Below are 24,898 nucleotides of genomic sequence, written 5' to 3' on the forward strand. Positions count from 1 at the left end.
AAAATTCTTCCTAAAAGATACATAAGAGCATCTCAAATAGATGAAGCTATCGCTCACTTATCTCTTCCTTTAGTCTTTGTCTTTTCAGGCTGAACATCTTGTGTTTTGCCAAAGTGAGATGAGTTTGAGCCCCTCATCAGGCTAATGGATCTCTTCTGACATGTTCTAAGTGTGACAACCTCATTCTTCATAGTCTGTGTGCTAAAGGGAATACAATATCCAAATGTGGTATGGCCAGCACATGATAGAACCTGGCTGCCACTGCTTATTCTGGATTTGAAATTCCTTGTGCAGGTTAAAATTTCATTAGCCTTTTATTTTGCAAGTTACATCAGACTTCAGATTTTGCTACTTGATTATTTTACTTATTTTGCTAATAATATATTTTCCCCCTTAATTTTCTCTCTGCCACTGTATAAAGCAAAACTGTTTCAGCTATCAGAGAGGCATCTATGTGCTAGCTTGTCTGTCATTAATAAATCCCCAAGCTCTCTTCTCATTCCTGAGCCACTCATGTCTGGTAATGATTTCCACATAGGAACACACACACAGCTGGATATTTAAACCCTAGGTAAAGTTTTGTTTTCTGACATCACCAATTTGAGTTTGAAAATAAGACTAGATGTACTGAAAAATCATTCAAGAAAGAGGAATATGGAGTAAAGAAAAAGTTCACTCCTTTGACCTGTTACCAAGCCACTGGTAAAATGTTTCTTTTGATCTCTGAAATCAACCTGTAGAACTATTAGCTCCTGAGGCAAGTACTTGTACAGTTGTTATGCTATTAAAACTTCTGCAGAACCATTTGTCTTGAGGGTAGGAAAATTGTTTGTAGCTAGGTTGGGATTGGTTTGATTGCTGCTGATATAAACATTTCTGAATTACATTTTCTTACATGCTCAAGTTAACCTAAGAACTTCACATCAAAGAAGAAAGCAGATTGACTTGGCACAACTAGACTTTTTTTTTTTTTTAAGAGCAAAATTGAGTACAATAATAATAGCTTTCAGAAATTGTGAAAATGTTAATGCAAGAAAATTAGTTCTAATGCAAGCTTAGCCATGGAATTTTATTGGAAAAAAATTCATTGGAGCATGAAGCATTTTAAATAATGAATTTATAAGAAGAAACACAAAGAGATCACAGCCAGCCATTATTTACAATGAGAAAAAACAAGTACATTCTAATGTTAATAGATTTGAGCACAAAATACTCAAATACTTCATCTAATCTTTCTTTCATTGCCTGTTTGTCATTGGGAGGCCTGTCTGATGATTTGGGTAAGTCTCATGAGTGAATAACTTTGTGTTTGCTCAGCAGAGAACAACAGTTGCAATATGTAAATAGGGTGCTTCTTCCCGTTGGATGCCTTGGGATATGTATAATAGATTAAGTTGAGTTTGTGCAGAGCAAACAGGTCTGTATTACTAAGAATATGAATAATGTTGGTTTCCATAATTGCTAACATCTGGCTTTCCATAAATCTGTTAAATTGCATGGAAGCAGAATTAGATTTCTGTGTCATAAGTAAAGCAATTACATGGAACTCTGTAGGCAATATGGTCCTATATTCAACTGTGAAATATTTTCATTCTGGAGAAGTGAAAGCAAATTCTGGTTTTGTGACCTGTTTTTATTGTGCACAATAGGTATGTTTATGCACAGTCTTCTTAATTTATGAGAGAAAATCACTACCAATATGCTTGTAATGTTATCAATGCAAAATAACCAAATATTTTAAAAGCATAATGTAGCTGGGCATTAGTTGTCAATTTAGACATTATTTTAGAGAAAGCCATAAATTACAGGCCCTTTTGTAGCCACTGATGGTGGATGGGTTGAAATTATACTTCCAGACAATTTCTGGAGCCATTTGTTAATGGCTCCCTCTGCCCTTGTTCTCAAGCATTTGACAGAAAATCAAATGTTTTTTCCTGGGGAAGGGACAGGGCATTGCCCCTACTTCAATGTGGTTACTAATTTTCTGTATTTTTCCTACTTTAAATTAGACCCAAGAGCCTTCACAGATGCAAACTCAACAACAAAATGTGTTCCCTGAGGGAGGGGCAGGGTTGTGGTAATGCCTTATACTTATTGAACACTCTAGAGAACAAGTTTTGACAAAATAGGCATCATCATAGTCTCAGTCTGTGAATTTCCTAAGAAAGTTAAATGGAATAAATATGTCGGACATCCATACAGCATTCTGTTGTACTCTGCACTGGGAAGAGGAATAAAATTTAGTGTCTGCCTTCAATGAGCTCACTCTCTCTGGAGGTAGATATACTAAACATGTAACTCTTGAGAGATGAATGCAAGGATAGAATTGTGTCTAAGGTACAGAGAAAGCAAAATGTCTATAGTGACTGTCTTGCCATATAAGAGATGGTGATGCTTACCCTGAATTTTGAAGACTGCGTAGGAGTGAAAGTAGCACAGCAAGGAAAGTGCTTATCAAATAATTTATACCTCACCTCACTCCCTATAGGCCAAGAAAAAGTAGAGAAAGAGAGAGAGACTACCCCCTTAATAAGAAAAAGCATGTTCTAAGCCACTGTTGTTTCATAGGAAACAATATGACCTCTTTGTGGATCTCCTATTGCTTTTTTTAAAAAAGATCAGTTGACAAAATTTATATGTATTTATGGTATACAACATGATGTTTTGAAATAGGAATACATTCTGGAATGGTTACATAATCAAGCTAAGTAATATATGTGTTATTTAATACACATTTCTTTTTGGCAAAAGTGTTCTCAGCAATTTTCAAGAATACAGTACCTTGTTATTAACTATAGTCACCACGTTTGACAATAGATCTCTGGAATGTATTCCTTCTGTTTAACTGAAATTTTGTATTCATTGCTGTTGATGAAAAAGGAGGTGACGAAAGATAACAATTGAAGTGTTAGATGGCGTTTGTATGCTATGCTGGGTTTTAAAATTTTTGCAAGACCATAGATTGTGTGGGTATAGTGTATATAGAAGATAAATGAGAGAAAAGCAAAGTAACATGTCAAAGAATATACAGTTATGTGTAAAATGACTATATATGTAAGCACTCAACTAAAAAGTAAGAGCTTGGTTTCAAACATTGGTCACCTGACTCCCACATTTAAAGCTCCTTTTAGTTGAGAAGAATAAGAGAATAGAAAGAGAGGCCATAAGAAAGGAGCACCATATGTTCAAATACACTGAGAATGGCATGGGCATGACTAGTAACAGTGAGCAGATATAGTGAGGCTTTATAGTAGTTGACTTGGAATATAGGCATCATAATTTGGAATCTTTTCTATAATTTTCAAAGGAGAAGTCATTGTTCATTAATGAAATGTCTTAACTAAGGCTAAAATTGGTAAGACAAAGACAAAAGTAGATCTTGGAAAGAAGTAACTTCTAGAAATATTATTAGAATTTCTTAATGTCATCTGCTTTGTATTGCACCATGTGGAAAGAAACTTATGCATAGCAGGTAGACGAAAACCAAGTAGACTAGCAGACACTTCTTGAATGGCCTCAGACACTAAGTACCAGTACTTCTACCAATGAGTAGAAGTCACTTGGTCATATATTTCATCTCCGTTTAAGGGAGACATTTCCAAAAGAGTTATTCAAAGGTGGAATCAGGTATTTTGTAAGGTAATGGATTGCCTTTTGGGGAAGGACTTAAACCAGGGTTGGACAGGTTTGTGTTTGAGATGTTGTTAAGGTCACTGAAGCTTTAAATGTCAGAATGCTCTGACTGGATTTATGTTTTTATTCAATTATTGGCTGTCAATAAAGAGCAGGACAATATATTTTCATCAGCATCCATCCGCGTAGCTCTGTTATCATTTTTTATGCATGGACAAAAATTCTGCTGGCCATTTGTATAGTAAGGCTTTGATTATAAAAGGCTCCTCTCAAGAAATGTTCCGACTTCCTTCAACCTTGGTTGTAGGATCTAGGAGCAGTCTAATTGTCTCAAGGTTGCCCAAATTGCCCAGTTGTTCCTACTCAGTGGCTAATATATTCACATCTTTTCTAAAAGACCCAGATCTCCATGGGTTGTATGCATACTGTTAATGAATTAACAGTGTTTATGGCCTCTGGATGAAATTGTTCTTAAGAACATCCTAAAAGCAGTTCCTAACTGCAACTGGATGTTTTAGTAGTTGGAGTCAGGCACCTACCTGGAGGTTTGAGTCTCAGATCAGCCACTTACTAGCTGTATGATGATAGCCATGCTATTTAAGTCTATAAACCTCAGCTCCATTATTTGCAGAATAGGAATAAGGACAAATCCTCTCACACAGAGCTGAACTGACTTGCAGTGTAAATGAGATAATGCATGTGAACAGCTTGGCACAATACCTGCCACAAGGTAAATGGTCAATGTTGTAAGTTAATGTTGCTGTAAATGACGGCTATTCTCTAAGTTGCCTTGGCTAAGCCTCTGTGCCTCCTATATTGCAGATATTGATGAATGTGCCTTAGGAACTCACACCTGTTGGAACGATTCTGCCTGCATCAACTTGGCAGGGGGCTTTGACTGCCTCTGCCCCTCTGGGCCCTCCTGCTCTGGTGACTGCCCTCATGAAGGGGGGATGAAGCGCAATGGCCAGGTGTGGACCTTGAAAGAAGACAGGTGTTCTGTCTGCTCCTGCAAGGTGAGGCTAACGTGGTTCAGCAGAAATTGACACTGTTCTTTCTTTTCCTCCCTAACTTTTCTGCCTCCCCACCTCTCTCCCTCTTGCTATTCACTTTAGTTCTCGAACAGGTTTCTCCTGTTCTTGTCTACACTACAGCTAATGATGATGCTGAAGGGCAGGGAAACCTGCTTTGACTTGATTGTGTTCTTAGTGGAAAGTGAGGTGTGAGGTCGAGAAGAAACGGCAGGGAAGAGGAAGCAGGGCAGAAAAGACAACGATAGTCCTCCCACTGAAAGCCTGCAGTGTCTTTAAGTTTGGTTGGGTGAGAGTTTTAATGAGCCCTCATCCCACACTTATACAAATTTGCTGATTAAAACTACTGTTTGCCTAAAATCACTGCCTGCATGAACTTGCTCACTTTATGACATCATCTAGAAAAGCAAGGCCAAAATACTTGCATCCAGTGCTGAGACAGGTGAACTTTCATTTTGAACAAATGATAATGATAGTATGAGGCCTCTTAGAAATGGATGTCTTCTTTGTTATTCTCAGTGCTTGACTATTCCTTATATTAAGTTGTTTGGAAGTGAGTTTAATGCTTATGAAAATAAAATTCTGTCATCATTTGGTTTTGCTTTATGCTTTGTAAAATGGGTCCATTAAAGTGTTTGATCTCCTTGTGCTTTATTTCTTCTTTTATTGATCTTGGCAATTTATTTTTCTCTGTTATTGCTGTACTGTAGCTTTTGCCTTGTATGTCTATGTCTGTTGGGATGGAAGTATTTAATCTTGGGCTTTATGGGCATGGGAACCAAGAGAAATTACTTGCTTAGTGTAGCCTCTTAGAGAGCCAAGTGTCCTGATAAATTCCCAGTGTGCTCCCAAGAAACAGAGCTGAAATCAGCCTTAAGAAATCATCCAGTTCACCCACTGTCCTTCATCTGCCTTCATCCGCCACACCTCCACAGACCTGTGGACACCTAATTAGGAGGACCACATTAACAAGTGCTTAGATCATTACCCCATAACACCTGTTTTTTCCCCCTTTCACATAAACCTTGTTTCCTGCACAACAATTTAGGTTTGTTTTCCCATATTGGAGCACCTGCTACGTTTCAACCACCCTGTAATTCAAAAAAACAGCATCATGTTTACTTCTTACAGCACTACTTTGAAAGACTGAATTTCTATGGGATAAAGTAACTTGTCCTAAATATTAAAGATATAAATGTCTAAGCTGTGACATGAACTCCAATAGCTTGGCTCAAAGTTCATGGTTTGTCCATCTTGTCAGATGTCTTGTAACACTCTACAGATTATATTTATTGGTATATTTAAAACCAATTAGGTAACGGGTAATCTAACTTGACTGAGGTCAAACTTTCAATGCAGGACTATGTAAATGACTAGTGAGACATTCCCTCAAGTGGTTTTGAAGTTATTAAGTATAATATTTAACCACATGGTGCTGACTCAAAGGGCAATTTTTTTTTCCTTTTTTAGATATAGAATCTTACTCTGTCGCCCAGGCTGGAGTGCAGTGGCAGGATCTCAGCTCACTGCAACCTCTGCCTCTTGGGTTCAAGCAATTGTCCTGGCTTAGCCTCCAGAGTAGCTGGGAATACAGGCACACACCACCACACCTGACATTTTTTTTTTTTGTATTTTAGTAGAGACAGGATTTCACTGTATTGCCAGGCTGGTCTCGAACCCCTGAGCCCAGGCAATCTGCCCACCTTGCCCTCTATAGTGCTAGGATTACAGGCATGAGCCACTGCACCAGGCCAAAGGGCAAAATTTTTTAAAAGAATAAAAATCTCGCTGTGGTTTAGAAGATTTCCATAATTTCTTATAGAAGAGGATAGCAGTTTGGTCCCTCATTCAGCCAGCAGAATGGGGATGAATTCTTTACTAGGTCATTTCAAGAAAACATTGTGTTTTAAAACTTTTGAGAATGATCATTACATATCCCCACATCCTTTTTGGGCTTTCTTCGTCCCCAGTCCCTGGAATAGGCAAGGGATATTAGTGGAGTCTTGACTAGTATGAGAGTAAAATTCCTCTTTCAGTTTTTGTTTTATTTAAGCCAAAATGAAGCAGGGAACTTACTATTCATTGAAAATTTCCCAGAGCTTCTTTAATTAACTGTGTTAATAATCCAAGCAGCCTAAATCGATTTATTCTGTTTTGAATCCTAAAGTGTTTCCAAAGTCTTATGAGAATTAGACTGAAATTGCCAAAGGGATGAGCAATTCTTGTAGTCTAATTTTGTTAATATGATGCACCTTCACTGCAAACCACCCCAATTTCTGAATAAAGTACTAGGCAGATTTCTGTACATAAATCTTTTGTTTGTGTTCTAAATGTATTCATTGCCCATTTATAGCACAGTTTCCCAGAGGTTGTGAAGGGGGAGGAGAGCCTGGGTTAGGAGCCGAATTAAGAATCCTGAATCAGATTCTGTAAGTCACCCTTATAAAATGAACTGCTTGTGGCCTTCCTTGTTTGTTTCCATTACTTGAAGTTGAAAGTGCTCTATTTCAATTTGATAAGAAATATCTCCAATACTTACACATCCAAATGGACAATTATAGTGGCATCATCTTGGAAGCTAAGAAATAAAATCAAGGTTGGGGTATAAAGTACTGTCTTTTCAATCATATCCTTGACATTTCAAATTTAAATATCATCAAACTATACAACAGTAGAATTACACAAACCGACAAAGGGTCAAGGCTTACTGCTGAAAGAAGTGGAGTCAAATTTCTTTCAAAAGGCTACCTCTCCCTGTGAGAGTCAGTATACCAGATTAGCTGACAGTGTTTCATGGTAATTGAAAAAAAGGCCTTGAAACATGTTCACAGATGAATAGAGTTCAATGGTGAAGCTAGGCTAGCATAAATGGATTTGGGCTTTTGTTAGATTCTGTGTACTTCCTTGGCAGTAACAATGTTTTTGTGCACCTTCAGACCACCTAATTAGGTACAGAAAGATTGCTGCATTGATGAAAACTCATGTTCCTCCAGCATTATTTAGACCACAGAAACCCAGATGAATAATGGTTGTGTCTCTTGGCTTGATTCCTAAATCTTGGTTACAGCCCAACTTCTTTTCATAGATACCCATCTGTGGCTCTTCTATTCATAAATTTATACAGGACTTTAGGAAGACATCTTAATTTTCTGCCTGTCCTACATGGGGAAGTAGAGATGTCCCCAGCCTATTAGTTTCAAGGAAATGTAGTATTTTACTATAAGTAGTTCAGCTCATGGCGATGAAGAGGGAAATGGATACAAAAACAACTAACCACTTGTCATATATAGTAGAGCTATGAACAATTTGCTGTGGGAACACAAAAGGGGAAGCACAATCCGCCCTCTGTACTTGTGGGTTCTACATTCGTGAATTCAACCAGATCAAAAATATTTATAAAGTAAAGATAATGCAAATTTAAAATAATATCATATAAATATTTTATTTACATCCTATTAGGTATTATTAGTAATCTACAGATGTTTTAAAGTATATGGGAGGATATGCATAGGTAATTTGCAATACGATACAGTTATATGCAAATACCATGCCATTTTATGTAAGGGACTTGAGCATCTGTGATTCTGGTATCTGTGCAGAGGTCCTCAAACCAATCCCCCAGAGATACTGAGGGATGACTGAATATTATATTCTGCGAAGATGCAGAAGGGAATAGGGAAAGCCTTTAGAGAGGAGGTGATCTTTGAAGAGGACCTTAAAGGATGAGGAATTTAGTGAAGTAAAGATGTAGAGGAAGGTGAATCCCAAACAAGAGGGAACCATAAGAGCAAAGATGCAGAAGTGTAAGAATACATATTGTGTTAGAAATATGAAGTGAATGATGAGCTTGAATATCAGGAGCAAAAAGAGTATGAGTATAAGAAGGGTATAGTCAATGATGAGCCAGCAGAGAAAGGTTAGAGACAGAGCCAGGTCATGAAATTTAGACTTCATCCTGTGGGTAGCAAATGTTCATAAGAGATTTGACATTTAGAATTGGCAGGGCCCAATCAAGGTCTGATTGACAGCGTGATGGATGGCATGAGCAGATAGAAGCTAACTAGAAAGAAATCACTTGGGCTGATGTAAAGCTTCAGAGGAGTAAAGATGAAAGCCTGAAAGAGAGATAGATAAGAAAGATCTAATGGGAGAAAATGCAGAAGTGAAAAATGGGTCCTGATGAGTGATGATGCTAGACACTTTGTGTCTGTGGTAATGTCTTCCCTATTCTTTGAGCAAAATAAAAGCTCCTGAGTAACATGTTTGATACATAGATGCCCATTTTCTTGGGTGAACAGGATTCAGGTGCCACTGATAAGAGTAAGAACGAGGGTCTGCAAGTTGGGTTTATATGCCACTACATCTATACCTACATGTACACCTACACTTATACCTATACCTATGCAATTTTGAGTAGTAACTGGATAATCTATTGGGAGGAAGAGAGCAAAATGTGAAGGCCAGATTTTGTTTTTATGCTTTCATGCAGTTAAAAAAAATGTGAGTAGCATTCAACTTGTAAACAAAGTAATACTAAAGACTTGAGCAGTGTTAGGTCTTGAGTTTTTCTGGGGACTACAGAGATAAGTAGGGAAAGGGATACTATAAATAACCAGTAAACTTCCATGTTATAATAAAATCAGGGACAAATTACTGTGGAAAGGGAAAGCAAAGTGAAGACCTTTGCCATGAGATTGGCTGGAATCATAGCCATCTGTTCTGGTTTATGTAAACCTATTCCCAGAAACTGAAGAGATGGCCATGTCAGGGACACCGCAAGCACTCATGTATCTCTTTCTGGCAAGGAGAAATCACCTGATCTGCAAGAAGCTGTCAGGATACTGGTCGTGTCTTCCTAAGTATAACACTCACAGGATAAAGCCAGGGATGAATCTAGTCTGTGCCTGGGGCCAGGGTAGAGGTACACTTTCTGAATTCCAGCAAACTACTCATAAAAATGTTTTGCCTTGCTCTTTGAACCCAGCTAGAAGCATTATACATATTTTTCTGTCTATGGTGTTTTTGATGACTGGAGTTGGCTGTGCAGGCTCTAAGATTGTGTTTCTTTTTCTTGGAAAAAGGAACTTATTGGCAGGTTTTGTTTGACACTCAAAACTCCAGGGGTCCTGTCAAGGAACAGGGGCATCTGTTTTCATTTCATCAACTTTTTTTCCTGTGGTAGTGTTCAAAACCCTGCTTTTTCCTTGCAGGAGCTTGAACATTACTCCTTGCGACTTCCCCATCTGACTGGGTGATGTTGTTTCTCCATCAGTGATTTTGAAGCTTTGCACCAGAATCACCTTCAGAGCTTGTGAAACTTTGATCACTGGCTCTACCCCCAGCATTTTCTGGTTCAGTAGATCTGGGGTGGGGTACAAGAATTTGCATTTCTCAGTAGTTCCCAGGAGAAGGTAGTGCTGCTAGTTTGAGGACTGCTACTTTGAAAACTTTTGCCCCAAGAATCCTTCTGATATCATTTTATCTAAAAGATTGTTTTCTATCCCCCAGCCTCCTCATGATACAAAGGTGCATCACAGTGGAAACTCACTATTACGGAAGTTCAGGTTAGGGATAAGTTTCTGTTTTGTTATTAGTTTTCTACATGGAAAAGGCATTTTCTCTCTCTGGGCTTGGTTTCTTCTTCATTAAAATGGGATAACTGGATAAAATGATTGCTAAATGTGTTTATACCTCAGGTGTTAGAAAGGACTAAGGGACTAATTTGTGGCCTGTGACCTGAAGGCAAAAATTAATACTTTGTGAAAAGACTGGAAATCACAGCCCTATAAATTTGTGTGTGAGAAATTAAAGTAGGCCTGTGTAGATTACCAGCCGTAATTTCATAGTCTTTATCAGGCATCAGCAGGTTTTTTTCTTTAAAGGGTCATGTTGTAAATATTACATGTTTTGTAGACCATAAAGCTTCTATCCCAAATACTAAATTCTGCCATTGCAGTGTGAAAAAATCCACAGACAAAATGTAAATGAACAAGGGGGCTTGTGTTCTAATAACACTTCATTTACAAAAGCAGGCATCAGATTGAGTTTGGACTGTGGTCATCAGTTTTCCAACCCAAAGTTTATATTACTATTTTACAGAAATAATCTGACCTATTTGATTTATAGAAATAATCTGACCTATGTCCACTTTCTTGATTTGAAAGTTACAAAACACTATGGCAGAAAAAAACAAGAGTGATATTATGTAATCTGGAGTAAATATATCAGTGTGTTGACTATTCCATATTAAAATCTGTAATTAATAGCAAAAACATCTATAGTTTTCCATGGCATAATAAGAAACAATGTATGATTTATTTGATAGGAAAAAATTATGTCACTTTTTAAAATTCAGAAGCGATTATTACAATAGTTATTAATTGCTTGTCATTGAACTTATAGTACAAAATTGCATAAAAACAGTTTTTGTGGCAGAAGATTGGGAAAATATATCTTTGACATATAAGTAGGGAATGTTCAAATCACCCAAGTGGGCATAGAGGTCAAGCTCTGGGAATAGCCTCAAAGATCTATGCCAAAAAGGATGCTTGTTGTCAGTGGTCTCCATACTCTTCCCAAATGTAGTTTCTAGAGTGGTTGTGCTCTGTGAGCTGAGGTTTTATAATGGCATTCTCATTGTATTAATGGAGCCACCTGTGACATTTTCATTATTAAAAATGATTTTCTTGACAGTCACCCTGTAATTCAAAGGCAAAGTGAACATAGCCATTGTTCTGAAACACGTTAGAAGCTAAGAGGGGCCTACTTGGCATTTTCACATAATTGATGAGATGTGAAATTGCTTTATTTTGCACAAACCCTGGAGGCTATCCATTTATTCTTATTCTTTTAATCAGCACGTGGGAAGACAACTGACATTCTTATTGGGTGTCATAGCATCTTGTGCGGTAAGAATTTATCCCTTTGTTTGATGCCAGCCACAGACCCAGCCATGCTGGTTCCCGAGGCATGATCCTTCTACACTTGAGAAGAGTGACAGTGTGCCATTGGAAGCTGAGCTGATCAAATGGCTTCATGTTGTAGCTATCATTACTTTGTTTAGTTTTTGTTGGTTAAAATAAGTCTTCAGGGAGTCATTTGGGGCCATGACAACACAAGCAAAATATATTGGTGAGTTAAAATAATGGTATATGAGCTGTAAGCCAAGGGCCAATTTTTGGGAAATTCCTAGAATCAGAACACTTCCTTGCTCTGACTAGCTGAATTCTCTGATTCCATTCACTTGCTAAAATCTAGTCTCTTGCTTTCTCTATATATACACACGTTTGCCTACATATGTAAATGTATATGTGTGTATGTGTAAGCTTTCATCTCTTGATATTTCTGAAACACCACGATTTCTTGTTATTTTTATAGTAAAAGAGCCAATGCACACAATGCATTTTCAACCTGTTATTATATTGTAGCCAGTATGTTTCCTTTCCATTCTTCTTAAAGAATATAAAGCTTTTAAGGTTTCCACTTTAGCAGACACTGAACATCTCAGCAAGCCCTGTCTGATTATTCAGCGTTGTTATGGATGAAGTAGATAAAGACCCTGAGGGCAAGTCCATCAAGTTTTCAGATGTCACTAAGCTGTGAAGGAGGGTGATCTATGGTAGATGACAGAAATAGCATTTACAAAACATTGTGACAGGCAGAAGAGATGAAATGGATCTAACAATATGAAATGCAACAGAGATAAACATCAAGTTATATATTTGCTGCCCCTAAACTGCACAAGATGGGATAGGGCTTAAGGAGGCTTTAATCTTGATTAAGCTCAGTATAAGCCAACACTATGGCATAACTAAAGAAAGTAAATACAGTAATGCATCACTTAATGACAAGGATAAAGAAATAAGTCATTAGGGCTTTTTCATCATTGTGTCAACATCATAGAGTATATTTAAACAAACCTAGATGGCATAGCTTACAACACAGCTAGGCTATATGATATAGTCTATTGCTTCTAGGCTATAAACCTGTATATCATGATACTATACTGAATATTGTAGGCAATCATAACATTTTGTAATAATATGTTACATATTAATAAATAATATGTAAATATTTGTATATCTAAACATAGAGACGGTACAGTACAAATACATATAAAAGACAAAAAAAAAAAAAGGCACACCGGTATAGAAGACTTGCCATGAATGGCACTTACAGGACTAGAAGTTGCTGTAGGTGAGTCGGTGAGTGAATGTTGGCTGCATGTAAAGGCCTAGGATATTATTGTACACTTCTGTATACTTTATGAACATTGTGTAGTTGGGCAACACTAAATTTAGAAAAAGAAGTTTTTTCTCCAATAACAAATTAACCTTAGCTTACTGTAACTATTTTACTTTATAAGCTTTTAAATTTTTGTAACTTTTGGACTCTTTTCTAATAACAGTTTAAAACATAAATACATTACACAGCTGTACAATATTTTTATACTCTTATTCTAGAAGCTTTTTCAATTTTTAATTTTTAAAAATTTATTAATTTTTTTTTTCAACTAGGACACAAACACACACCTTAACCTAAGTCTCCACAGGGTCAGGATCATCAATATCACTGTTTTTCACCTCCATATCTTCCTCCATGTCTTATCCCACTGGAAGGTCTTCAGGGACAGTAACATGCACAGAGCTGTCATCTCGTATGATAACAATGCCTTCTTTTGGAATACCTCCTGAGGACCTGCCTGCGGCCATTTTAGTTATCTCCCCTCCTGAGGACCTGCCTGCGGCCATTTTAGTTATCTCCCCTCCTGAGGACCTGCCTGCGGCCATTTTAGTTATCTCTCCTTTTTTTTTTTTTTTTTTTTTTTTAATAAGTAGAAAGAATGTATTCTAAAATAATGATTAAAAAGGATAGTATACTAAATACATAAACCAGTAACCCAGCCATTTATAATCATTATCAAGTAGTATGTACTATAAATGACTGTAGGTGCTATATTTTTATGCAACTGGCAGCTGAGTAGGCTTGTTAACACAGGCATTCTTACAAACACATGCATGAGTAATACATTGCGCTACATAATGGCTGTGATGTCACTAGGTGACAGGAATTTTTCAGGTTCATTAAAATTCTATAGGACCACATTTGTATGTGTAGTATGAGAGTGACCAAAATTTCATTGTGTGGCATATGACTTCATTGAAAAAAGCCTGCATTAAAGAAAATAAAGTGCTTAATACAAAGTGACCGTGAGACTCAATCGCTCTTTCTTCAAAGACCATTACTGAATTATTATACTTAGTTCTCTAACTCTCAGCTACCTCATTTGAGAAAGAGATATACATTCATATTCCACAAATTATCAGGATTAAATGTGATCATATATATAAATGTCTCTGCACAATGTGTAACAGAAGGTAAGTATTAAATTTATGGTGGATGACGATGATGATTATTGTAAATAAAGCTTTTGAAAGATAAGGCAACCGTGACAGTGATAGGATTATAACAATGGGGACTGGTTAAGAAATTAGAGATGTTTACCTAGAGATGAAACATCTCAGTGAATACTTAACAACTGTCTTCTAAAAACTTAAGAATTGAAATATGACAGAAAGTGTTGGGAGTTCTATTATTACCAAAAGTATGAATTCAGATCAATGGATAGAAGTCATGAGAAGTCTGATTTTTGCATTCCGACATGTACAGAGATGCACACTGAATTCTCTCCATATTGGTGAATTCAAGACTGGAGAGCCTCAAGCACATACTGGAACACTTTTGTATATGGCTGCTATAAAGAGGATTCAACGGTAGGTCAGGAGATTTGGTTATATGTTCTTTAAGGTACCTTCCAGCCCTGAGACTCTATGGTTTTTTAAAATATTCAACAAATTAGTTATGACCAGGAAGGGTCATCGATGACAGTTCTTACCTTACATTTTCAGCAATGAAGAACATTGTTTAATAAATTACTATAAGCAATAGACATATAAAAACAAAGACATGCTGCAAAATGTGTAGTCTTACTGCTTAAGTGCTGTTGATTTTCAATTTTTTCTAACTATGAGTCCTCAGAGCCAATACTCCAAAAACTGTACTGTGCTTACAATATGGAAAACTTCCATAAGGTCGAAGGAGGCACCTGATTATAACCCCCTCTAATACACAACCTTAAGGTGATCTTGCAGAAGAAAAATATTTTGAAACCATAACCATTGGTGGTGCTGCTTGGAAAACCACTACCTACCTATCTCATCTTGGATAAGTGGCTTAACCTTGCTGGGCCTAAGTTAATTCTTCTGTATAAAGTGTATAATCAGACTTCCTTTCACAGTTAGGGCAGGAGTGTAATTAGACAAACGCATTTGAATATGTTAAGTGGTATCATGGAAATACAGGAGCATGATTTTCCACTCAAATGAGTTATTGATCATTATATGCATTTTTAGCTGCTTAGTTTGCTTATAGTTCTTACTTAGAAATATGATTTTTTTTTTTTTTTGAGACAGTCTCTCTTTGTCACCTAGGCTGGAGTGCAGTGGCGCTATCTCCGCCCATTGCAGCCTCTGCCTCCTGGGTTCTAGTGATTCTTTTGCCTCAGCCTCCCAAATAGCTGGGACTACAGGCATGTGCCATCATGCCTGACTAATTTTTTGTATTTTTAGTAGAGACAGGGTTTCACCATGTTAGCCAGAATGGTCTTGATCTCCTAACTTCATGATCCACCTACCTTAGCCTCCCAAAGTGTTGGAATTACAGGCATGAGCCACCTTGTTGGCCAGAAATATGATTTTTAAGAACCCTTTTGAAAAATATTTTTTAAAAACGTATTGACTTTTTGTTAAACTTAGAAATGTTTCTATTTTTATTTTTTCTGCTCTGCAGGCAAAGTCAGGGAAAGAGAGGGTATGTTTGTGTGAGCACACATGCGTGCTTCAGTTTTGAACAGAGTGAGAGGTGGCCGGGGATGACTAAGACAAGAAGAAGTTTGGTTCTCATAGTGTAGCTGTCCATCATGTCCTAAATGATGAAACCTCCTTTACTTCATTTCTAAACAGGATGGCAAGATATTCTGCCGACGGACAGCTTGTGATTGCCAGAATCCAAATGCTGACCTTTTCTGTTGCCCAGAATGTGACACCAGGGTCACAAGTCAATGTTTAGACCAAAATGGTCACAAGCTGTATCGAAGTGGAGACAATTGGACACATAGCTGTCAGCAGTGTCGGTGTCTGGTATGTTGGCTTCCTTTGCAGCGTGTTGAGCCTTTCTTTACTCTGAAAGGGGTTACACATTCAGTTGTCTGTGGGATCTAGTTTCCCATATTTCATAATACTATACAGGTAACTCTGTGGGGTCTGTGGCTAAGGGGCATGTTCTCTGCCTAAAGACATTCAGGTTTTATTTGAAACACTGTACAAAGTAAAAAGCACATATTTGTGGTACAGATTTGTCCCAAGCAATGACAGTTTACAGCTATTACTAATAAGAAATCAAGATCAGGAAAAATCTCTGCAAGAAAGGAAGCTTCTAAAACCTTGACTAGTACTTGTAGTCCTGACAGAGCTAAATCTTTCATTTCTTATGCCATAACCCTTAAAAATTTCAATATAAGAGGTAACAAAATATAGTATAAATATCACAGATTTAATCATAGAGACCTAGAATCTAAACCTGGTCCACCCACATGCTAGCTCTACATGATTAACTTGGGCTAGTCCTAGCATTTTACTGGTTATTCTTTCCCTCAAGTGGACAGGGGTGTATGAGTACATCTGAGAGGAAGAATGGGCTGTTACAAAGATCACAAGATACATATTAAGGACAAATACAGTACTTGGCTCAGAGAAGGTACTTAGTGTGTGGTAGTGGCTTTTTTTAATACTTCCTACCTTGGAAAATCTTTTCAGATACTACATGTTTAAAAAGAAAAGAAATGAATGTTGTTATAGTATATTCTCTTCCACCCCAGCCCCTAAGATGAGTATTTCTCAGGAAAACCGAAGCTATTAAACACGTAACTTTGGAATTACTTGAGAATAATGTGGGTCATACTTAACAAATATTCCTCAAGATTTTGCATGTGCCAGACTTTGTAGGATGTAACTAACAGTGAGCAAGATAGACGTGGCCTATACCTACACAAAGCCCATTAATATAGGGCTACTAAGGGTATAATTAGATTTGAGAAAGTCCAGAGAAAAGGTTTAATTTCTGGACCTGGTTCTTTCAGTTTCAAATTATATCACAAAGATTTGTAGCAATAGGAAGACTTATAGGACACATTGTCTTAGGAATGTGATGTCCCATATGTAAAGTCACAACTATGGAACATTCTGAGTTGATTTGTAATGGAAACTATTAGCTGGGTATCTAAAAGTTTAACATTTGCTGAAATGAATTAATGATTCTCAGTCTATGTGTAATATATGAAAACAAGCTTTCAGAGAAATTATGCTCTAAATTTTCATCAGATTTTTAAAAATATTCAGGTGAATGTTCAGATAATCTTAACAGAATATCTTTCTTAATCACTCCTATTACTGAGAAGTATAACTCAGATAAATAAAAATTGTAATCATTTTTTAAAACTCCCACTCAAGGAAAAACAAATCAGTACAACTATAGAATTAATTTCCTTATGAGACTGGAAAATTGCATTTCTTTTCCAAGAAGCTAATCATCAGGCAGCCAGAAGAATTGGTATTAATTTAATGCATGAAATTTTCATAGATAAAATTTCAAAGGTATATCCTCTTCCATCCCAGCCCCTAAGATGAATATTTCTCAGGAAAACTGAAGCTGTTAAACATATAACTTTTGAATTACTTGAGAATAATGTGGGCCATACATAACAAATATTCCTCAAGACTTTGCATGTGCCAGACTTTGTAGGATGTAACAGTGAGAAGGACAGATGTGGCCTATACCTACACAAAGCCCATAGTCTTATGGAGATGACTGAACAATTAAACAAGTTACCATGCATTATAATGCCATAGATTATAATTCGTAATAGCAGAGGAAGAGGATGCATAGGGAAATAGTTTTATTGTGGACAGCTCAGTGAAGCCACAGGTGCTGGATGCTGAGACACACAGAGACTCCATTTGAACTGCAATCTAGAAAGTTCACTAATCACATGTGACATTCAAAACCATTCTGAAATGGTTCTCCTGACATGGCTCAGTATTAACTTTAAATTTGACTGAAATATGACAGTGCTTCAGGTTCTGCTTTTGACCTTAATATAAATTAATCACTCTTTTTTTTTATTATACTTTAAGTTCTGGGGTACATATGCAGAACGTACAGGTTTGTTACATAGGTATACACGTGCCATGGTGATTTGCTGCATCCATGACCCTGTCATCTACATTAGGTATTTCTCCTAATGTCCCTCCCCTAGCCCCCCACCCCGAAACAGTCCCCAGTGTGTGATGTTCCCCTCCCTGTGTCCATGGAAATTGCTCTTTATATACTAGCCAGTATCTTGTAATTCATTTATGTATTAGCTGTTATTGACCAAAACTGTGCTAAACATGATGGAGAGAAAGGAACAAGCCCAAAGACTGAATGTTCAAAAATTAATATAGAATTGTATTGATAATTATGATGTGATTATAAGTATCAAGTTAAAATAATTATAGGCCATGCTTGGCACACAAAGAAACTGACCTAACTCTTTCTGTGCACTGCAGTATAGATGGTCAGCAAAAGCATTCTGAAAGAAGTGCGAACTGTAGTAGTTCTTCAAGGAGGAAGTGTATTATATCCATAATGGTGTCAACTAGAAACATTCAGTGATAAGAATTACTGTGCTCTCTTTCCCCTTATGTGACTTTCAGAATAAAATTATACATAGGAACAATAATGAGCCTCTTTTTTTTTTTTTTGCTTTTCCTCTGCAGGAAGGAGAGGTAGATTGCTGGCCACTCACTTGCCCCAACTTGAGCTGTGAGTATACAGCCATCTTAGATGGGGAGTGTTGTCCCCGCTGTGTCAGTGACCCCTGCCTAGCTGATAACATCGCCTATGACATCAGAAAAACTTGCCTGGACAGCTATGGCATTTCAAGGCTTAGTGGCTCAGTGTGGACGATGGCTGGATCTCCCTGCACGACCTGCAAATGCAAGGTAGTTGGATGTTCTGAGGATACTGAAGCCTTGAACAATTGCCAGAGAACTCTTGCAGGAGGTCCACTCCTGATGTTTCTGAATGCACGTTTCAATAGGACATGGTGGAAACTCTGGAAAACATTTACTTCTCATAGGAATTTAATGTGTCTGAATATATCATAGCTGCACCCTATAAAAAGGCAAATTCCAAATGAGCATGAAAGAAAATAATTGCTTCTCCCTTTAAACTACAGAATTTTGACAATTGAGTCTAGGCTGAATTATGGCTGATAGAGGCTCTTTTGACCTGTATGTTAAATAAAAAGAAAAAATAAATAAAGGGAAAGAGGAGGGAAGGGAAAGAGAAAGAAAGGAAAGAAGGAGGGGAAGGAGGAAAAGAGGGAAGGTGGGGGGAAGAGGGAGGGAGGAAGGAAGGAAGGAAAGAAGGAAGGAAGGAAGGAAGGAAGGAAAGAAGGAAGGAAGGAAGGAAGGAAGGAAGGAAGGAAGGAAGGAAGGAAACAAACCAGTCAACTTCCTTTCATCCTGGAAAAGTTTCTAAGTTCTTTTATTAAATTGTGAATGTTAGGGAAAAAACTCCTCTCAAGCTGTTTGCTTTTTTTAATCATCAGATTGCCTAAGTTGGGGACCTCTAACTCTTCCTGTAGCATTTGATTAACAGTGATTATTTCCCTTCTTTTTTGGAGTTTTCATGAGACATCCTCATATGTCATTGAGATTAAAAAGCTGACCATTCTCTCCCTTAAAAGTTCATGAAGAGCTGGAGTGGTAGCTGATTTGGAATAATCATTAGTTAATTTCAAGTCTCTGCCAAAACATCTGTTTAAGATTCTCATGATTAAACATGTTAAAACTAGGAGTCTACTTGGTCCCATCAAACCCTGGCTCAGCATCAAGCATCAGTGGAAGGTTCCCAACTTGCTTCTTTATGCTGTTATAAATGTAGATTTTTTTTCTTTTTCCTGGAAAGTATCATCTTAAGATGTAGCCCCAGTAGAAAAAGGATAATATTAGGCCTCATACTGAAAAAGGTTCATGGTCCCATCTGTACCATCAGCCTCAGAGAACTAAATGACCAGGAGACATGGAGACCTCTATTATTTATTTTATTTCATCATTAAGTGGAATTGTAAAGGCATATTTATGTTAGTATATGAAATTAAATTTTAATGAATGTATAAGTATTTATATACCTAACTATGCACTATCCCCTTCATAGTCACCATGAGAGACTTTATGTAAACCTTACTGGAACCCATCTTGGACTTGCCTGCAACTTGCTGGGGGTACTTTCAAATAGCTTCTTAAATGACAAATTGCTATATTTTAGGGATTTATTTTTGGAAAAAAAATCTCACTTGGAATAAGTACAGCAAACAGGTTGTGTGAAGAGGTGAAAATCCCAGGGAGGTGTCCCAAGTAGGGACTGAGAGCAGGTGGTGCGTGAAATTGCACTGCTAACAGAATTCTGCCAAGCAGTACCCTGGAGGGTCTGTTGGTCTTTCCTTCCTACTCTTTCTCTAGTTTTTTTCCTAGCATTATTTTCTAGTCATTTTTTATAGCCTTCTTGAAGTTTGTCTCAAAATGCAGAGGGTTATTGTGAGTATAAAAATTGCAGACTGCTAATTAATTTATATTCTGTGTCTCAGCTGGCTAACGTGCGTTTCTTTGATGTACAGAATGGAAGAGTCTGTTGTTCTGTGGATTTGGAGTGTCTTCAGAATAATTGAAGTGTTTAAAATGGACTCATCGCAGAAGAATGGACAAAATGACCATCCAACGTGATTAAGAATAGGAATTGGTGGTTTGTTTTATTTTGTTTGTTTGTTTGTTTTCCTTTTTTAACCACAGACAATTACCAAAGTTTCCATCTGAGGAAGGTGTTTGGAGGTTGCCTTTTGGACCCACCACTTTGCTCATTCTTGCTAACCTTGTCTAGGTGACCTACAGTGCAGTGTGTTTAAGTCAATGGTTGTTAAAAGAAGTTTCCCGTGTTGTAAATCATGTTTCCCTTATCAGATCATTTGCAAATACATTTAAGTGATCTCATGGTAAACGTTGATGTATTTTTTTTGTTGTTTATTTTGTGTGCTAACATGATAGAGACTCTGCTCCTTTTATTTATTTATTTTGTTGATTTATGGATCAAATTCTAAAATAAAGTTGCCTGTTGTGATTTTTGTCCCATCTCTGCATACTTAGTGCTGAGATCCCTGTAAAATGTTTTGATGAAAATATGTATGTAGAGTCCAATTGCACTATACTTACATTTCAAAGTGTTGAACTTTCTTAAATGCCTACTCAATCAGCTTAAACAGGCTGAAGCCAAGTATGACAAAGAAGGGAAGGACCGAAAACATAATGAAATAATTATTTTAAAAAGGACTCTTGTGTCTCTTGCAAAAATAAAAAAAATTAAATAAAAATTTTAACCCACAATTTAGAAGCATCAATGTTTAAAGCCTTTCTTGGCTTTGAAAGTGAAATTACCTCTCTGTCAGATTTATGTAGTACTTAATCATTTACAAGGCTTCACAGTTATTAACAAAGTTATAATCATAGTACATGTCAGAAGTATTGTCCCTGTATTATTGAAGTGTGAATTAAGGAGTTCCAGTCAACTAATTTGTTTAGAGCTAGTTGATTTACAGTGTGTTGGGATTGGTAATCAAGTCTGCTATTTCCTGTTCAGTACTTTTTTTCCACAAAATGACATTGCCTCTCATACACACGAAGGAGACACCTTTAAGAAAATCGATTTGTACACTCAGAAGTTATTTTATAACAGTGAATGTTTCCACTTGAGCCAATACCATATTTTTAAGAATTGGCAGTTATTAAGTTTTACAAAATGAATAAAATGTGCAAATGACATTTTATCTGAGTTGAGAATTCAAGCTTGGGTTGTAGCTTCAGGTAAATCACATCTTAGTGGTTTGTGATACCCACAGCTCTTGAATTCATCATTACTCTGAATTAAGTTGGTTCATGGATTCTCGTTCGCTCCCCAACATCAAAAAAGACCTAACTTGTTAAGTCAGTCATGGTAAAAACATTTAAATATCAAATATTAGTCAAATAATTAATTTAAAATTACATGCTTAGACAACCATTATTCATTGGGATTTGTCCAATGGAAATGATACCCAATATTTTTTGTGAGGATGAAGTTCATGACATAAAATAAATTTCATGTATTGAATTATGATAATAGCAGTTTAAATACTGCATTTTACAAAGACCAGTGATATGGTAAATTAGAACACATTTCTGTTTTAATTCCATAAATAAAACCTTGAAGAGGAGAATTTTAATATCATTTTTTGGGTAATATTTACAATTAAAAAAAACCTTTCCGTTTTTGTTGGAAAAACAGTTTTTTTACCTTTGAATTAATTTATAAGAATTATTTGTGACTGAATATGTCAGGGATTAGCACACTATGATCCCATGTGTCAAATCTCATTATTAATAGCATAACAGCATTGTGTTTCAGTAGAATATGAGAAAAGATGAAAGTTCCACACATTAGCTAGACACGTATCTAGTGAATTTTTCATCAATTTGTTACATCCAGGGTACATACAAATATGTTATGTGTATATATTTGTTGCATATAATATTGTATATTTGTTATCTTTGTTACATATGAATATATATTCATATATTCTACAATGCATTTATGTATAAATCTATTCATATGTAACATGTATATGTAAATACACACACACACACACGCACACACACACACACACGTACACACATTCCCAGAACTTCCCCTACTCTGACCTTTATAGATCTGTGCTTATGTACTGGTATGAACTTTAAAAATACATTTTCTTTGAATTATGGTTACAAATATGGCTACAGGCTATAGGTTAGATTTTAAACTAACTGGGTACAGTCTTCATCTACTAGTATTTAGCATAGTGTCTTCTGTACAGTGGGTTTTCAATTAAATCTTGTAAATATTGAATTCATAATTTTTCATAGTATCAAAAAGTTATGAGACATTGGAAACCCACTCTGGTGGATTTCAAATATTCTAAAGCATGAGACTCATTTTAAAAATCAAATTGTATTTAGTGCTTCAATGTGGAAACTGGCTAAAAGCAGAGTTTTTCTGACTGGTGTGGGTTTTGGAAGGGAACACCTCACACTCCACTGCAGCGCACAACTTTCAACAGCGCACAGCTGGAAAGCCATTGACCTAATTATTCACCTTCACTTCTACAAATAAGGAAACCAACACTCAGAGTGGTTAAGTGACTTGCTCAGAGTTAACAGCTAATTAGTTATAGACCTATAACTACCACCTAACCCACACCTTTTTCCCTGTGCCAAATGTGTTTCTATATTTTAAGTAAGCTTTTAAAACTCTGTTTGTATGGATGACATTAAAAGACAATCATGGATGAGGTGTAGTATTTGTTATTGTCTTTGTTCTAGTCCCTCTGATTGTCATTTTACTTTATTAAAATTCTAATAATGAGTTATGTAAAACATTCATATTTGAAGACCACAGAACATATCTAAACCCATAATGGCAAAGAGCCTTTTACCCGATATAGGAAAATAACTGAGGAAAATAAAAACAGTTTCCAAAGGCAACTACTTCTTTGAGGATTAGAAAACACACACACACACACACACACACACACGCACACACACACACACTCCTCAGAATACAATAAAATCTATCATTAAGAGGCAATAGGTATAGCCTGTTTTGTGATTTTATTATTCACTCACCCTTTATTATTTTACTAATTCAGTGGTAGTGTGGCAGGCTCTGCAAATTCAGAGATGAATAAGAGAAAATTGCTCTTTAAGGGTTTTGCAGCCTCATATCTAAAAGACTGACAATAAGCTAGAAAATAATTAAGTGAGCAGTATAACTACTGGCTATATTAATTCTAGGAAGAAAAAAATTGTGAAGTAATAAATTGGGGAGGAGCTGGATAATCTCACTATATATAGGGTGAGGTGATCAAGGAAGAGCTCTCTAAGAGGGTAATAGGCAAGCTAAGACCTGGAAAATGGGAAAGAGCCATACATACTAAGTAATATGGGAATATTTTTCCAGGGAAAAGAAATAAGGACTGCAAGGTGGAAAGAAGTGCCGCGTGTTGAAGGTCATGAGTGGAGCCAGAGGCCAGTAAGTGAAGGGACAAATGATACAAGGCTGAAGAGCAGGCTGGAGCAAATGTTGCATCCATAGTCATGAGATGGCCAGTTACATGTTCAGAGATCAGTGGGAACCTGTGAACAATTATACATTTATTTAGCCACCCTTTCAGGCGCTTACATATTTATACAGTCTATTCTTTTACCTTTGAGTTAATTCATATTTAACTACTATTCAGTAAACATTATGGAATTCCTGTTATGTGCCTAGGAAGAATATAAGAATAAAAACACATCACATCATATTTTCCATTAAAAATTTAACATCTGGCCGGGCGCTGTGGCTCACGCCTGTAATCCTAGCACTTTGGGAGGCCGAGATGGGTGGATCACCTGAGGTCAGGAGCTCAAGACCAGCCTGGCCATCATGGTGAAACCCAATCTTTAAAAAAAAAAAAAGAAAGAAATTTAATATCTAAATTGAGTTATTATAAAGCAATAAAAAGATGACATAACATGTCTGTAAATAAATTCAAGGAATGCTTACCAAAAATAGAACCTTTATATTTATTTCCTGCCTCTTCAGTTCCTTCATTTGATTTCTTAGTTCCTGCCCTTTGCAATCATAATCAGTTGTCTAGTTCAATACTGTGATGTCATCTTATGCTATAGTTTTAAACTGGGATAATGAAACACAGAGGAAGAAGAGAATCTGTTTAATCTAGAAACAGTAACAACCACCACAACTACTACAACAGCACTAGAATGTAGTAGCCAACTCTCCAAGTTGGTGTCCACCATATTAGTGCATAGCGTTTGGGTAGAAATGATTTAGGTTACCAGAAAACAAGAAGATATTTACATAATTTGCAGCAACCTTTCAATACATAAAGTTATTACAATTTTAAAAATAAAAGCTTTTTTTTTGAGTCAGCAAATCAATGTTTTAGGAACTAAGAAGCCAAATATCAGAAATATTTAAACACATGGAAACAAACATTTATCTAG

General features: G+C 36.6%; 1 protein-coding gene across 2 annotated transcripts in view; it reads left to right on the forward strand.

The window, feature by feature from the left end:
- Positions 1 to 23,178, forward strand: part of NELL1 (neural EGFL like 1) — an 874,275-nt gene extending 851,097 nt beyond the window's left edge. For both annotated transcript variants that reach the window (XM_032240986.1, XM_032240987.1), the window contains 4 exons: positions 4,456 to 4,649; positions 15,686 to 15,862; positions 18,539 to 18,763; positions 20,443 to 23,178. In XM_032240986.1, coding sequence (XP_032096877.1) covers positions 4,456 to 4,649; positions 15,686 to 15,862; positions 18,539 to 18,763; positions 20,443 to 20,493 — 647 coding nt within the window. In that variant the 3' untranslated portion in view covers positions 20,494 to 23,178. The remainder of the gene's footprint in view (positions 1 to 4,455; positions 4,650 to 15,685; positions 15,863 to 18,538; positions 18,764 to 20,442) is intronic.
- The last annotated feature ends 1,720 nt before the right edge of the window (positions 23,179 to 24,898 follow it).

This window comes from Sapajus apella, unplaced genomic scaffold (genome assembly GCF_009761245.1).
Source record: "Sapajus apella isolate SASKATOON/1434 unplaced genomic scaffold, GSC_monkey_1.0 scaffold47, whole genome shotgun sequence".
Classification (NCBI taxonomy): domain Eukaryota; kingdom Metazoa; phylum Chordata; class Mammalia; order Primates; family Cebidae; genus Sapajus; species Sapajus apella.